Source organism: Cygnus atratus, chromosome 10, assembly GCF_013377495.2.
Source record: "Cygnus atratus isolate AKBS03 ecotype Queensland, Australia chromosome 10, CAtr_DNAZoo_HiC_assembly, whole genome shotgun sequence".
Classification (NCBI taxonomy): Eukaryota; Metazoa; Chordata; class Aves; order Anseriformes; family Anatidae; genus Cygnus; species Cygnus atratus.
This window is the reverse complement of record NC_066371.1, coordinates 2,441,313-2,455,356: the sequence shown is the minus strand read 5'-3', so window position 1 is coordinate 2,455,356 and position 14,044 is coordinate 2,441,313. Positions and strand designations below refer to the sequence as shown.

The following is a 14,044-nucleotide window of genomic DNA, read 5'->3' as shown; positions in this document are numbered from 1 at the left end:
TCTAGAGGTTAGAAAAATACAGTCATAGAAAGGTGTGCAAGTTTCACTTGACAGTTGGTAGCACACCCATAAACAAGCAGAAAAACAAGTCTGTAAATCTATCCCTAAAATCCTTCCCATTCCTGTCTTTGGGAAGATAAATGAATTTGTCTTTTGGGCTTTTCTTCACTTTTTTTTCCCCTTCACCAGATTTTCTCTTATTCATCTTTATGAAAGATCTATATACACAAAGTTCTCGTGACATTTGCCTTCCTGTCCTTGTGGGAAAATCCTATAGAATAAAAGATTTCAGATTTCCAAGTGTTGTGAGAAATGATGAATGTATGTGGAGAACTGGTGAAAATGATCTCTGAATTACTCAATTATTTAAATTGTTTCCTTTATGTTCCCTAGAGGCTTGTCGTGTTCTGAGGTCTGTCTTTCCATAGCTCGTACCACCGCTCTTCACATCTATATATAACACATTTATTCTCACTCTTCTTAATTTATCTAGGTAATCTGTGGAAAAAATAAATTATCTGGTAACATTTTTAGATTGTGAAGTGCTTAAATATGCAAATGAAAACGTGCTGGCATTTCTGAAGGATGCACCTCCTCCAGCCCACATGCTTATGGCCATTGAAGAAGTTCCTGGTGGTCCAGGACCTTGAACCTTCCCGACACCAGTTCTGGTCCTGAACTCCAGTTCCCCAATACGGGGGTGCCTTTGTTCTTAGCTGCAGTAATGGGTGACTTTCCTGAGCATTAGGGAACGGCACCTCTGAGCAAACAGTGACCCAATTCAGCAGTTTTCATATCATTTTGATCTACTAATGCACAAAATTGTCTACATTTTACCAATTAAAAGTGTGCTAGCATTTGCACATCTCTATCTCATCATTCATTTCTATGGAAAAACCCTAGCCAGAATTGCCCAGTTTTGGAGGTATTTGTATTGTTCTTACACACACACAAAACACTAAAAGAAAACAAGTTTTCTGCCCCTCTTTGCAGCACCCATGTCCTAGATGCACTTGAAAAAGTCCATCTTCTCAAAGAGGAGGGAATTTATTAAAGTTTGGTTCAAATCTCTTTCCCAACTCATGCTATTATTGTTGTTGGAAATACACCCATGTAGTCTGGGTCTGTGAGCTGAAATGTTGACAGAGAATTATTTTCACATCTTTTCACATAATGGATGTGTTCAGGTTTTTCCCATTCTCTCCTGCCTTTTTTTCCCCTGTATCTGGGAGAACTTTTAGTTCTGTTGCACAGCTTAATCAAGTAGAACTAACTAAATTTTAGCATTTGACAGAAGAGATGGCAATTCTGATTTCATCTCAATCTCAGCCTTTCATGCTGTATGGTAGGTAGTGAAGTGTAGACACCAGACATGTTTTTCAGAAAGCACTTTACTGATTACAGCGGTGCTATGACCACTTCTGTGCTCTGCAGAAAAATGATTAATGCCTGGTTTCTCATCTGGCCAGTTTTTCTCTCCTTTTATTTATATATTGTTAAAAGTGATGATGGGCACTTCATGGGCTGGAAACAGTGAAAATGTTTTGGCTGTGAGAATGGCTGGTAGCCTGTGTTGTGTTTTGCGATGAATGGTTTGAGGAATTTGTCTCCTAAATAATCTATTGCACAAATCAGATCTGGGCTTCTCACTTGTACAGCTCCAGCTGCAGAGTGCAAGGGGAACAAAAAAAAACCAACTTTCTAAAACTTATCAGAGCAGTGCAGGTGGCAAAAGGCAATTGTCAGCTATTTTCATACCATCTCAGGAGCAACGTATGGGGGCTTTCACCCCCAAGCAGGTTAGAAATGTATTTATAAAATGGGAAGAAAAATTTGTAATATTCTCCATTGCTGCCCTTAGAGTCAACATTAAGCAAACCTTATGTTAAAACTTTGGAAAACATTTATACAGTCAGCCTTGGAAAAGGCAATGAAAAAAAAAAAAAAAGAAATACAGCTAAAGAGGCCAAGGACATTTCCATCTAATGCCTATCTAAAACCAGTGGATGATTTCATTCAATCCAAGCAGCATTATCCTGCTCTGCCTACTGTGCAACATCTATGCCAATGCATAAATGCAAGTTGCTCTTATGCTGTGTGACTGATTCAGAGTGATTTGGGACAAGGCCCTTTAAGCACATGTTCCCATAAGTGTTAAATCAGCTTCTCAGTGCCAGATCTTTCTCTTATGGTGCATTCCCATTACTGTGAATTCTTTAGAAGGATGGAAAGTTGAATCAGACAAGTGCCGTTACTCTTCTGTATTTGTTAGATTACAATTCCTATCCTGATATATTCTTACATGGCATCTGGCGTTGGGTGTTTTACATCCCCACCCTGCTTTACCATCATAACCTAAATATTCAGCCTTTATTTCCCTGCAGTTTCTTTAAGTGCAGGATGCCCAGAGCTTTCTCAAAATGTGGTTCTTGCACAACCCATATACCCAGGACTGTCCAGTTGCCTCTTGCCAAGCAGGCTGCAGAAGTGCTGAACTACCCCACCTTTCCCTTACTGAGGCATTAATAGTTTCTCCTCTTTCATTCCTATCTTAATGGCTTCTTAAGCCTTTGCTGCTTGGTTGAATTTGGTTCCAATTAGTGCGAAGTTAATTTAAAGAGGAGTATCTCACAGACAGATAGGCAACGTGGTTGTAAAAGTTCCATTTCTCTAGGAAACGAAGCAAAAAATCTGCTAAGCTGTTAGCAAGTGTTGATTCATTGGTTTAACTATTTGTCAAAATGCTGCAAGGTCATTGAGTAGCCTTCATGGGTTGCTGCAAAGATTGGAGCCAAAATACAAGCAGGTAAGTCACTCCGTTGTGTCTGGGGAAGAAAAAGGAAAAAGAATAGAAGTGTTTTGGATTAGCACTGACCAAGTGATGCTTTCAACGTGTTTGAAACCATCCAGCAATGGTAGTGGGGCTGGTGTTGGCAGCCACCTTTCACATACGTATGGTATAATCAAATGTGCTTTGAGAGCAAACAGTGTAGCATCAAAAATATCTGAATCTGTTATCGATTTCTCCTCTTACTCCTTCACCATTCACATGACCCCAACAGTAGTTAAATTCCCATGCCTAAAAAGTGTCAACGACCACAAGTGATTTCCAGTGAATATGTTGTTGTGCTCTAAAACCTCCAAGTGAGTTATCTCGGGCCAAGAACGAGAAAATAACATCCCCAAAGCTGCCAATTCCTAGCACCTTGCAGTGTGCACCTCTTAGGTGAGATTCCCCGCTCACACAAAGAGGAGAAGCTCTCCTGAAAGCTGTGGCTGGCTCCCAGCAGCCTGGCAGAACAACATTAACTGGGAGCATCTTTTTCTGCAGCAGCATTACGGCAAGCCGGTGAGTGGGAGCATGCTTTTGTGCCTGGCTCTGTGTGTTGAAGATTATAACAGTTCAGCAAGAAGAGGTTTCATTAAACTTAGAACCAGGCATATGAAATTCTCATTTAAATTAGAAGTGATTGAGAGTTGTAGCTTCCATTTAGAGTGCATCTCCCGTCATTTATTTTTTATATTATGCCACAGTCGGTGTTTAAATTATTAAAAGCAAGAAGTAAAAAGCTTCTCAGGAGATAGAAATGGATTAGATTAAAATTAATCTGACATAATCCTTTCTCTAAAACTGCTGATTCAGTGTGTGTACCAGGTTTATCAACATATTTAGTGATAAGGGAGAGAGATAAATTATTTCCTAATTTGGGAGAGGGAAATGTGCTTTTGTAACTCACTTACCACTTTTATTTTCTGCCCGTATAACAGATTGATATTTCTAAAAACACAGAGAATATACAGTGCTGTTTTAATTGAGAAATTTGTGAAATCGCAAATATTTCCAATAACATAAATGCCGAGCTCATTTTAGATTTATGCTACTGTAGGGACCTGACTTTGTGCCTCTTGCTTGTGCCTCTCTCTGCCTCATTTCAGCAGGGGTAGGTTTTGTGAACAGGAGCTGCAAAATAAGGTCACAGTTGAGGACAGAATTTGGCACAAGCATTCAGACCCAAATTTTCCTCTGGCATACATCGTTTATTCACACTTGGTGCCAGCAGACCTACTCTGGCCCTATGCATTTGTGATGCAATTTTAAATGAGACAGTAAATGTCCTTACAATTTTCCCTTCTTACTGTGCGGTGTCTGTTCATAGAAGTTTGTGTCCCCCTTGGGCTGCCACAGGGTAGGCAGCGAGGTGGGATGTCTGGTACTCCTAACTCATGCTGCCTTCCCACAGAACCAGAAGAGAAGAGGCTCATGTCTCCAGTACAGACCTTGGAAATACTGAAATAATAAGGAACATGACATTAATGGATTTTTTATCTATCAGTGACAGCCCATGACATCTTTAAAAGAGAGAACCTGCAAGCTAGTCGTGTGGTTTATTCCCCTGTTAAACCGCGGTTGCTGCTAAATGAAGATTGAAGCGGTATTGAAAGGGGTACGGTAGGCAGGGGCTGCCTGAAGATGAGTGAAATCTGTCGTCTGACAGGATTCAGTCAATAGGCATTTATTGAAAGTCCTAACATCTTGTGATCTCTATATAAAATAAATCAGAGATCTGAGGCTAGCTCCCAGGCTCTTCTGACCACACTGCCACCATCCCTACACTCCACACCCCGCTTCACCCGGCCGCTTCAGACGAAGCTCTCAGAAGTGGCTGGGGAGGCCTCTGCTTTCAGCTCCCTTGAGATGGCCAGAAAGGAAAGCAGGCTGTTGACACAAACACAGCACTGATGTTTATCTAATTCTGCAATCAAAGTCGAGTTTCCAGATCTCTGAATGCGCCTACTGCTCCAGGTAAGCCAATAGTCCTGCACTCCTCCCTGTTAAGGTGTTATTTTGTTTTTGAAAAATAAACGAGGTATTTTCTCTTACCTGAAACGTATGTCTAAGTGTGCAACCATGGTGTGGCTTTCAGCTGGTATATATCAAAACTCTGTCTATCAAATACGTGAACAGAATGGTTTTTTTCCTATGTCTTACAGGTGAGTGGCATGGTGTTATGTATGGTGTATGCAGAGATGTCCCCTAAAGGACATACTGCCCACCCTCTGCTTGGCCAGATATTTCAGCCCTGGAGTTGATCGTAATATTAATTCACTGCAACGGGAAAAATCTCCACAACCAACTTTCTTTTTGGAAAGGTTTGATCTAATCTCTTACAGCTACAGTAAGAGTCTGATCAAAGGTAGTGAAAGCTGGTATTAAAGGATTAGCTAGGTCACATTGAAATATGTTTTAAAACAAGCCCAGGGACCTTTAGCTTTACTGAAGCAAGTGCACAAAAAAAAAAAAAAAAAAAAAAAAAAAGGTTTTAGGCTGACTCTCTTTGACTTTAAACGGAAAACAAACTGATGGATTAAAACTATGAGTCATTCCTTAAGGTGATATCTGTAGCACTTTATGTAGGATAAGCTTGGAAAATATAAACAGTGATTGAATCTTGCAGAGCAAAAATCTTGTGCGGAATTAAAAATCAATGTGTCGTTTATGCACATGTCCAGCTTCATTCTCATTTGAGGTTTGCCTATAAGTAATTAGCAGCTTCAGTCTGGCCCCCTTTATCTTTTGTTCTGGCCTCTCTCTCCTCTTTCTCCTTTCCATTTGCTGCTGACAGTATCTACCACGGAGGTGCTTTATTGGTTCCTTTGTGTTCCTTTGCAAGGACGTTGATACCACTCCGTGGAACATATCAAGCTATTATTCTTTCTTTACCTGAATAGCCTCATTGAAATCAGCTTAAAAACAGAGTGAGTGTCATAAAGCTCTATGCATTGCGCAGTGGGAAAAGCTGTGAAATCATCTGGAGTTAAACCGGTATTGCAGGAGACCGAGCACGTGACTCCTGGCTTCCAGAAGTACGGTGTTGTGTGATTAGTAGAGGTAAAGGTTACAGCAAATATATAGCTATTTACCCTCTTGTGAGAGCTTTCTGTGTTGTTGCTCTTTTTTAAGGTTGGCTTGCTGTAGTTACACGGCACACTACATTGCATGCTCAATAAGATTTCCTTTTAACCTTTATTTCACCATAACTCAGCTGCCACGACTGCCCATGGGTGCGCCTTTATGCTGGTGGTGGCGGTGTTCCAGCCAGGATCTGGTAATTTCCCACGAGGTTCCTTAGCAGACACAAGCTTCCACTTCATAATTCCCTTCCTCAGGGACCAGCGTCTCCCTCAGGGGCCCAGCACCTCTGAGGGCCTGGCACGGGAGCTGCTGGCCACTGCAGTTGGAGGTTGCACCTCCCTTGGGCTGGGGAGGGCTCCTCCATCCCTCAGAGACCTGGTCCAAGGTCCTGGGTCACTGCTGGCCTGAACCTACCTGCCAAAACATACGTTTTAACCAGAGGTGCATGAAATTGAGTGGCATGAGACCTAATCCCGGGCAAAAGTTCTCCAGTCTCAATAAATACAGAACAAGGCTCCCCAAAGGTATCGTAAGCCCTTTTGACAAATACAGGTTGGGTTTGTTTGTGGGATTTTTTTTCAGGCAAGACCAGGCTAAGCTGTAAATTTCTGTAAGACAATTTATGAAGTTTGTCAGACAGAAAAACGTATAGTTGCTTCCAAAATCTGTCAGCCCGCATGCTAGATTGCTGAGGGGGTGTGCGGGTGTCAGCTGCCCGTCAGAAGTTTTGACATAGGTTTGTGTATTTAGCTGTAGTAAATACAGCAGCACGGGACTCTTCACCTCGTAATGTTTTCTATTCAGTCATAGATAAAGGCTGCTGTTGATTTTGCTCCCTGAGGGAATTTCAAGTTAAAACTTTGTCAGAATCCCAAATGGCGTGGTGCAGTAGTCATTAACGTTTACGGTGCCACAGCAGCCAGCACAGCCAGCCATCGACTAGGGCTGGAAGCTGTTAGAGAGAGATAAGCCAGGTCAATTATGTACAGCCATCAAATATTTAACTATTTTAGAGATACTGAAAAGTGGAGATGCAGCAGATACAGGTGATTATTGATTGGACTTCAGGTAATGAAGACCTCTTACCTTTTTAATTACCCACAGGTGAAGCTCTAGATGCTGGGCAAGCATGGACTCAAGGGGCCAGGAAGCAACCACAGCCCTGAGCACATTGCAAAAGGCTGTGAGGATGTCTGACACAAAACGTGGCTGATCTGTACACTTTCCTCATCCTTCTGACTCATTAATGCACATGACATTGATCTGTGATTTTGAGTTGTTTGTGATTAAACAGGTGGCAAACTCTGGTAGGGAGCACTGGAAATTGCATTCACTGAATGCATTTTTATGCATGAACATGTACGTATATATCCAGCTTTTCTGTTCCCATACACCAGCACCAGTAAGCACATGGGCACAGTTGTGTTTAGTGAGTTATTCCCCCCAAAGTAGAGACCACTTTCAGTCACTGCTGGTGCCTGGTTAGGAGATGGCAGGATCACAGCCTGCAGCATCGCCCTGTTCTCCACCAGAGTGTTACGCCCTGATAGACCACGTGGGGAAGTTGTGCAATTGGAAGGTTTTAAGAAAAAATTAGAAAAACCTCAGAGATGTATCAGTTGTGATTGATCATGCCTCAGGTCAGAGAGGTGAGCTATCAAAGTCTGTCCATTGCCTTCCCTAGTTTTGTGTCTTTATAATGATTCCCATCATATTAACCCCTTTATCTCACTGCTTTAAAACTTGATGAATCTGGCCATTTCTGGATTTGTCTGGCTGGTTGTACTGGTTTCAAAGAGTGTGTCGTGTGGCAGTGTTATTTCCTGTAACTGCTGAACTGTACAGTTTCAGGTAAAACTCCTAAATATTGTCATATATTCCTGGTTATCATACAAGCGCTTCCTAAGATCGCTCATACAAGGTTATCACTTGGATCTGCAAAGTTGCTGGGAATGAAGAGGGGTCTTGGAACAGTTAGAGCTATTCCTTTAATATCGTGGGTAAATAGTCCATTGTAGAAAACGTGGTTTTGTCAGTCACTATATCACCACTCGCACTAATGACCACTGGCCCTTTCATACTCTTGTACGTTAAATTCACAAATTGATTCCCTACCATTAAGACTCGTTTCCTGCCCCGGCTGCCAAGGATGGTACCTTCCTTTGCAAATGGTTGACTGCTGAGTAACTGCACTGTCAGGTTTAGCACAGACGAGTGTTCAGCCAAAAATGTGTTATTAACTTTAGATTAATCTTGTTCATTATTCATTACTCTTTTCATTAAAAGTTGCAATTGCGGCACAGAAGCTACGATCCTACCTGGCTGACCGGCCCTGCCTGATGGAGTGCACGGGGCCAAGGGAAGATTTATCAAGTCATGTTTGCATCCAGGTTGATTCCTTTAAATTATGCGGCAATTATTTAAGAAGAGAAGATAAAAAATTGATCCAAAGTGCTAGCAGGGCAATGAAATGGGCTATAGGCTCACAAAAGAAATGTGTACTATGCATAATTCATGTGGCTCTACTATTACAATAAAACTGTGAAGGAAAAAAACTACCAGAAACTCCAGACGTGGCACTGCGTTTGCAGACAAACTGGTATGGGTGGAAAGGAGCTTCGGGGAGTTGGGTAGGGCCAAGTACATGGTAGGTAATGCCAGGGATTCATCTCTCCCTGACAGTCCTTTGTTTTCTCTTTCCCACTGCACTCTCATAAAAAATGTTGTTGTGCATTAAGCCTTCTTTTCATGGTGTTATTCATAATAATGAATGTACTTCAAAATTCAAGGAAATTAAATGCTTGTGAGCTGGGGGGGGTCCATATGTGTATTTGACCTTTCCTATATGCATTTAAGGTGAATGTTACCAGTCAGATGGGATTCGTAGGGATGCGGTGCGTTTGCACCAGGAGTGCTGAGTTCAGTGCTTCCCAGGGGCAGCATCCATGTGCTTTCATGGGTAGTGGTGGAAATAGGTAATTGAAAATAATGTCTTGGCCTGATTTCTATATGGTTTTGGGATTTGAATGGCTTTTATGAACTAGATGGGGAGGACGTGGGATATGGTTAGCCTTTCATAATGCAAAAAATGGTTATGGTATCTGAATGCATGAAACACACGGCAGGTGTGAGCGCCTGGCACTGCCCGGCCTGGAGCACAACGAGTGCTGGAAACAGAGTGAGAAGGGCTGGGAATGGTTATGCAGGGAGGATTTTCTTCATTTCGTATTTGTTTCTTGCAATGTGTAATGAAGCATTATTTTTATGCATTCAGATTTACGGGAACTGCTGCAGAGCTTTTGTTTCACGTTGAATAACAGTTCCCGCCTGTCCGACGTGCGAGTGGCATGGTTTGTGATAATATATAAATTGTAGGAATCATTAATGATGGGATTAATCTCGGTAACTTTCAGTAAAGCCTATAAAAACTAAAAGTGTATTGTACCACACCATTGGTAAATGGTACCACACATGGTAAAGACTTCCACAAACGGAAAAAAAAAAAAAAAAAGTTTCTTGTACTAAAAAGCAAAGACAAGGCAAAGATGCAAAACGTGTGTGACAAAAAAAGAAGACCAGAGAACATTATTTTGGCAAAGCATGTGGCCTAATTACAGTAGTTACTCATAGCAGAATTTTTGTGCAGCTTTCAGTAACGTTTCTTCACCGCTTACAAATATTTAGAGAAAAATTAAATATTTAGTGTCTTTAGCTTTGTTTCTTGTCTTGAGCCAGAAGTATTCTGGGGCTGGTAAATGAGAGCTCGAACACTTTAATAGAGTTTCTCACTGAATACTTTAGAAAAATGATGGGATCTGGATGTGATCAGGAACTGCAGACCCAGGAGGACTGTATTTTTGGGGAGGTACAGGGGAAAGAAATATATAAATAGGCAAAAACCATGCAGGAAGGCAAAGTGATAGAACTGTCTCTGTGTTCTCTCATTTTCCCTGCGTGGCTCTGCAGTGTGCATGAGCAGGTGAGCATGTGCAGGTGAGCTCACTTACATGTCCAAAATCCGTAGTGGGCGTTCCAAGTGCCTTAAATAATGTATTGTCTTTTTAATTGCTGAAGTTGACAGCCACTGTTGGCTGAAACACTTCTGTCTGCTGGTGTGTAGCGGACCTTCCTGCCACACGTATGATCTTGGTGTGACCCACAGCTCTGCGTGTTTCTGCCCATCTCTGCCATTGCCCAAACTCCAACCAAACTTCTGCTCACACCGTGTGCTCCCCACCGCTACCTCCACCGGTAAGAGTCATCAGAGAAGTGAAGATCTGCCAAAATCTTCATCTCCTCCCCAGTCTTCATCTCACTCAGATCTGTCACGGAAATCCAGACCATCAAGGCAGTGAGGAAGAGTGCAGTATAAGTGGGGAGGGAGGCAGGGGTTCAGCTGCTGGCCGTAGCATTGCAGCTGGCAGGGATTCTGATTTTTCCAAAGCACAAATATGGGTCAGAAATCTTCAGATAAGCTCCTGTGTTTGAGAGATCAGCTTGGATGTGCTTTAAAGGAAAAAATGCAAGCGTTGTAAATAAGGCAAAATTACGTGGAAAGGTCCCCAAATTAAAAAAGAAGTTTGTAATAAATTCTAAAGGATATAGAGTTTAATGTGTAATTAGAGAAGTGTGAATTGCTAGTTACTGCGCATCCTTTGTGCTGAAGTCTGTGTGTCTGTAACTCCTGTAGATGTTTCCATCGCTCGCAGTCACCAGGAGCTATCTCAGGCTGTATTTTAAGTGTCTGTTTACACAGTTGTTACAAATTGCCTATGGGATGTGAACTGTCTATCACTTCCAGAGCAATTAGTATGTGAAACCTTATCAAAAGAAATCCGTCAAGTTTGAAAAGCCATAAATATTGCACTAGGATCTCTAAGGAAATCAAAGTGAGTTTGATACAGTATTTATTTACATGTTGCTGCAAAAGCAAATGCACTCAGAGACTCCAGTCTGCCGTATTTCCTGTGCTTTTTATTCCTTCGGTCCCACGTTATTTTAGAGACAATTATCCAGTAGTTTTAGATATTTTATAGCAATAACGGACTGCTCCTAGAATCTAAGGCAGTTGTATTTTTGTGGACAATGATTTGTTTTAATGAAACGAAGGCAGAGTTGTCACATCAGATCTTTGTTATGTCCAGCATTTTGATTTGGGGTTCCTTATTTTTATGTAGCCAAACTGATTTAATCTGAAGATGTCTTTTGGAGAGATTTTGAGGGTGTGCTCTCAAGGAATAGATCCATTTTCCTGCCTCCGGTGTTGGAAGAATCCACGATCTCTTTGCATTTGGGTGCTGTTTTGGTCAGACCTTCTTACTCTTGCACAACTTCACATTTGCTTTCTGTTCTCCTATGATTTTTTTATCCAGGGTTTCCAGCCTAGCACTCTGCTCAAATGGCACCTATATTCAAGACTTGTAACTAAAGCAGAGCTTTAGCGGAGCTTTTTTTTTTTTTTAAGGAAAACCTACTATAGTCATCATAAGATTGGAATGACTGTCTTGGAAACGAAGGCAGAAGGACTTTTGATTGCTCTCAGCAGCAAAGAGGCAAGAACCATTAAGCTAAAGGCATCATTAGCCCAGAAGCACATGGATATAGCCTAGTAATAAAAATATTTAACCCGGAAAGTAGAGGGTTCTTAGCAGTTAAAGCAAAACCAACTTTTAATAGGAAAGCAGGAGCTGAAAACCTTGCTGCTTCTGGGATCTTTGTGAGTGGGACTATGCAGCCTCCTGGGGAAGGATAGGGAAGGGCAGGGGTTGTTGATCCAGAAAAACCCTCCTGGTCCTGTGTTTTTATGAAGAACATGTGGTTAATTCACCATTCCACAGGCGATGCAAAATGTTGTTGTATTGCAGAGTTCGGGGGGCTGTGGTGGAAGCCTGCTGTGTGAAGGTTTGCTCAACTTTAAATGCCTCTGTGCATTCTAGGGCACTGATGTTTATTTGCCTATTGCTGGATGCTTCTGGAGGAACAAGATAATTGTTCACCAAGAGTAAATTTAAAAAAAAAAAATTAAAAAAATTAAACTACTTGCAGAAAATAATAAGCCAGCTGAGAAGTGTTACCTTGTTTGCTCTGAGTATCCTCTTGACATCAGCATGAGGTTACTTATAATTAGATGCACATGTGTAAATATGATGATTAGATATTCCCACATAAACATAATTATCATATCTTCCTAAAAGTCTAAGTAGGCATTTTATAATCCTGTTGTTAAAAAATAAATAAATAAAAGCCAACAATCTGCTTTCAACCTCTTGTATGTGTAAACAGTGGAACATGAGGACAGAATTTATTTTCCAAAGTACCTAATGGTAGTTGAGGTCAATTACAGTTATGACTCATTAGAGTATTAAACTAAGAATATGCTTTTTAGTATAATTACTGTTCCCTTAGAAAACTACAACAATCTTGTACTCGAGTTCTTCAAGCATTTTAGTGGGTTTGGGCATTAGTCTTAGGCAAATATAATAGGGTTATATTGCATTAACCTCACTCATAAACTGCAGCCACTTGCAGCATGTCTCTCTGTTATTTTTTATTGTGTAAATAACTTCCAAAGATGTCTTACAAAACACAGAGTATTATCTAATTAGACACATAGAAGATTACAGGTGCTTAATTTAGTGTTTGGAATTTTTTGCTGATTCTGAAATTCCAAAGGAATAAAACATACAGTGTATGATAACGTGGCTCAGCAGACCCTCCTCCAAACTTTGGAGGCAAAAATGAGCTAAGAAAGAAGAAGAAAAAAAATAAGAGTCAGAAACATTGAAATGTCCATGACAGAAGAAGTGGGATCTGTATAAAATGCATTGTATTCTGGATTGGAAGATCTTTAAGGAATATTTTAAGAGCATTAAGGTCTGTGTGCAGGCTCAGAGGAGTCACGTTTGGAAATCTATATTTAAAGCCATAAGGATGCAAAGTTGCAAAATGTGTGCTGTTTGGTCATTTCATGGGCTGTGATGTATCTGTTGTGCCTAACCAAGGCGGGCTCGCAGAAAATCATTTCCAGGGCTTTAGTTCAGACTTGGGACTGTCCCATGTGGAGGTTTATAGGCTGTCACTAATGCTGGTGGTGCCTTGTGCTTCCAGAGCTCACCTACGCCTGGATCTTCAATGAGTACCCGTCGTTTGTGCATCAGGACAACCGCCGCTTCGTTTCGCAGGAGACTGGCAATCTGTACATCGCGAAGGTGGAAGCTTCAGATGTGGGAAACTACACGTGCGTGGTGACAAACACAGTGACCAACAGCCGGGTCCTGGGACCCCCAACCCCGCTCATCCTCAGGAACGATGGTAGGACTTGTTTGGGTTTCTTTGACTGGCTGTCGCCAAAAAAATAACAAATGGCTTAAAATATTACTATGTAGAGTAAAGGGAGAGATTCTCCTTTTGTAAAGGTTCAGCAAGGCTGAAAACCTCTGCTTTAGCTATGGTTCAACATCATAGACACTGGTGGGTTTTTGCTGCTGTGGCCAAGGTTGCTATTTCCATCATTGGAAGAACTCTTGTTTTAACAGAAAATCCTGGCGATACTTGACCGAGGACGGGAAATAAAATAGATTTCAGAATTTGGATATACTGTAGCTTTGCTCATTTTATGCAGCCCAAAAGTGAACAAAAATACTTTGTTGTTTCGGTAACTGTTAGCTCAGGCTCTATTTCCCAGCAGAATTAACGCTAATTTTAGTAGTCTGTGGAATAGTACAAAAAAAAAATGTGAAAAGAAACCAAAGGAGGATTTCTAAATTTATACAGACAATTGATTTGTATCATAGTCATTTTTGAGCAGATAAGAAAAATAAATTTGCATGTTAATTTGCAGTGTCTGTTTAAAGGATAACATTTAGGACATTTGTTCCAGAAATAGAAATGCATTATTAGAAACTTCTTCTAGAAGATCCATTGTTGCCTAGCAGTATTGTACAGAAATTCCTCCCGTGTAAGACGGGCTCAGTGCTGCCAGCCTGTAGCTGTTCCCTTCGCATTAACGCACGTCCCATAGGTGGGGTTTTGGAAGGGCTGGGGCAATGAGCAAGTGTCCCCATTACGCTGGGAGGGGTGAGGACAAGTGCTTTTCCACGCGCCAGATCTGCTGTCCCTTACACTGCTTCT

General features: G+C 41.3%; 1 protein-coding gene across 2 annotated transcripts in view; it reads left to right on the top strand.

Moving 5' to 3' along the window:
- The window catches only part of LOC118248144 (contactin-4), a 305,713-nt gene that overhangs the window by 215,411 nt on the left and 76,258 nt on the right, over window positions 1-14,044 (top strand). For both annotated transcript variants that reach the window (XM_035546817.2, XM_035546819.2), the window contains exon 7: window positions 13,022-13,225. In XM_035546817.2, the coding sequence (XP_035402710.1) occupies window positions 13,022-13,225 (204 nt within the window). The remainder of the gene's footprint in view (window positions 1-13,021; window positions 13,226-14,044) is intronic.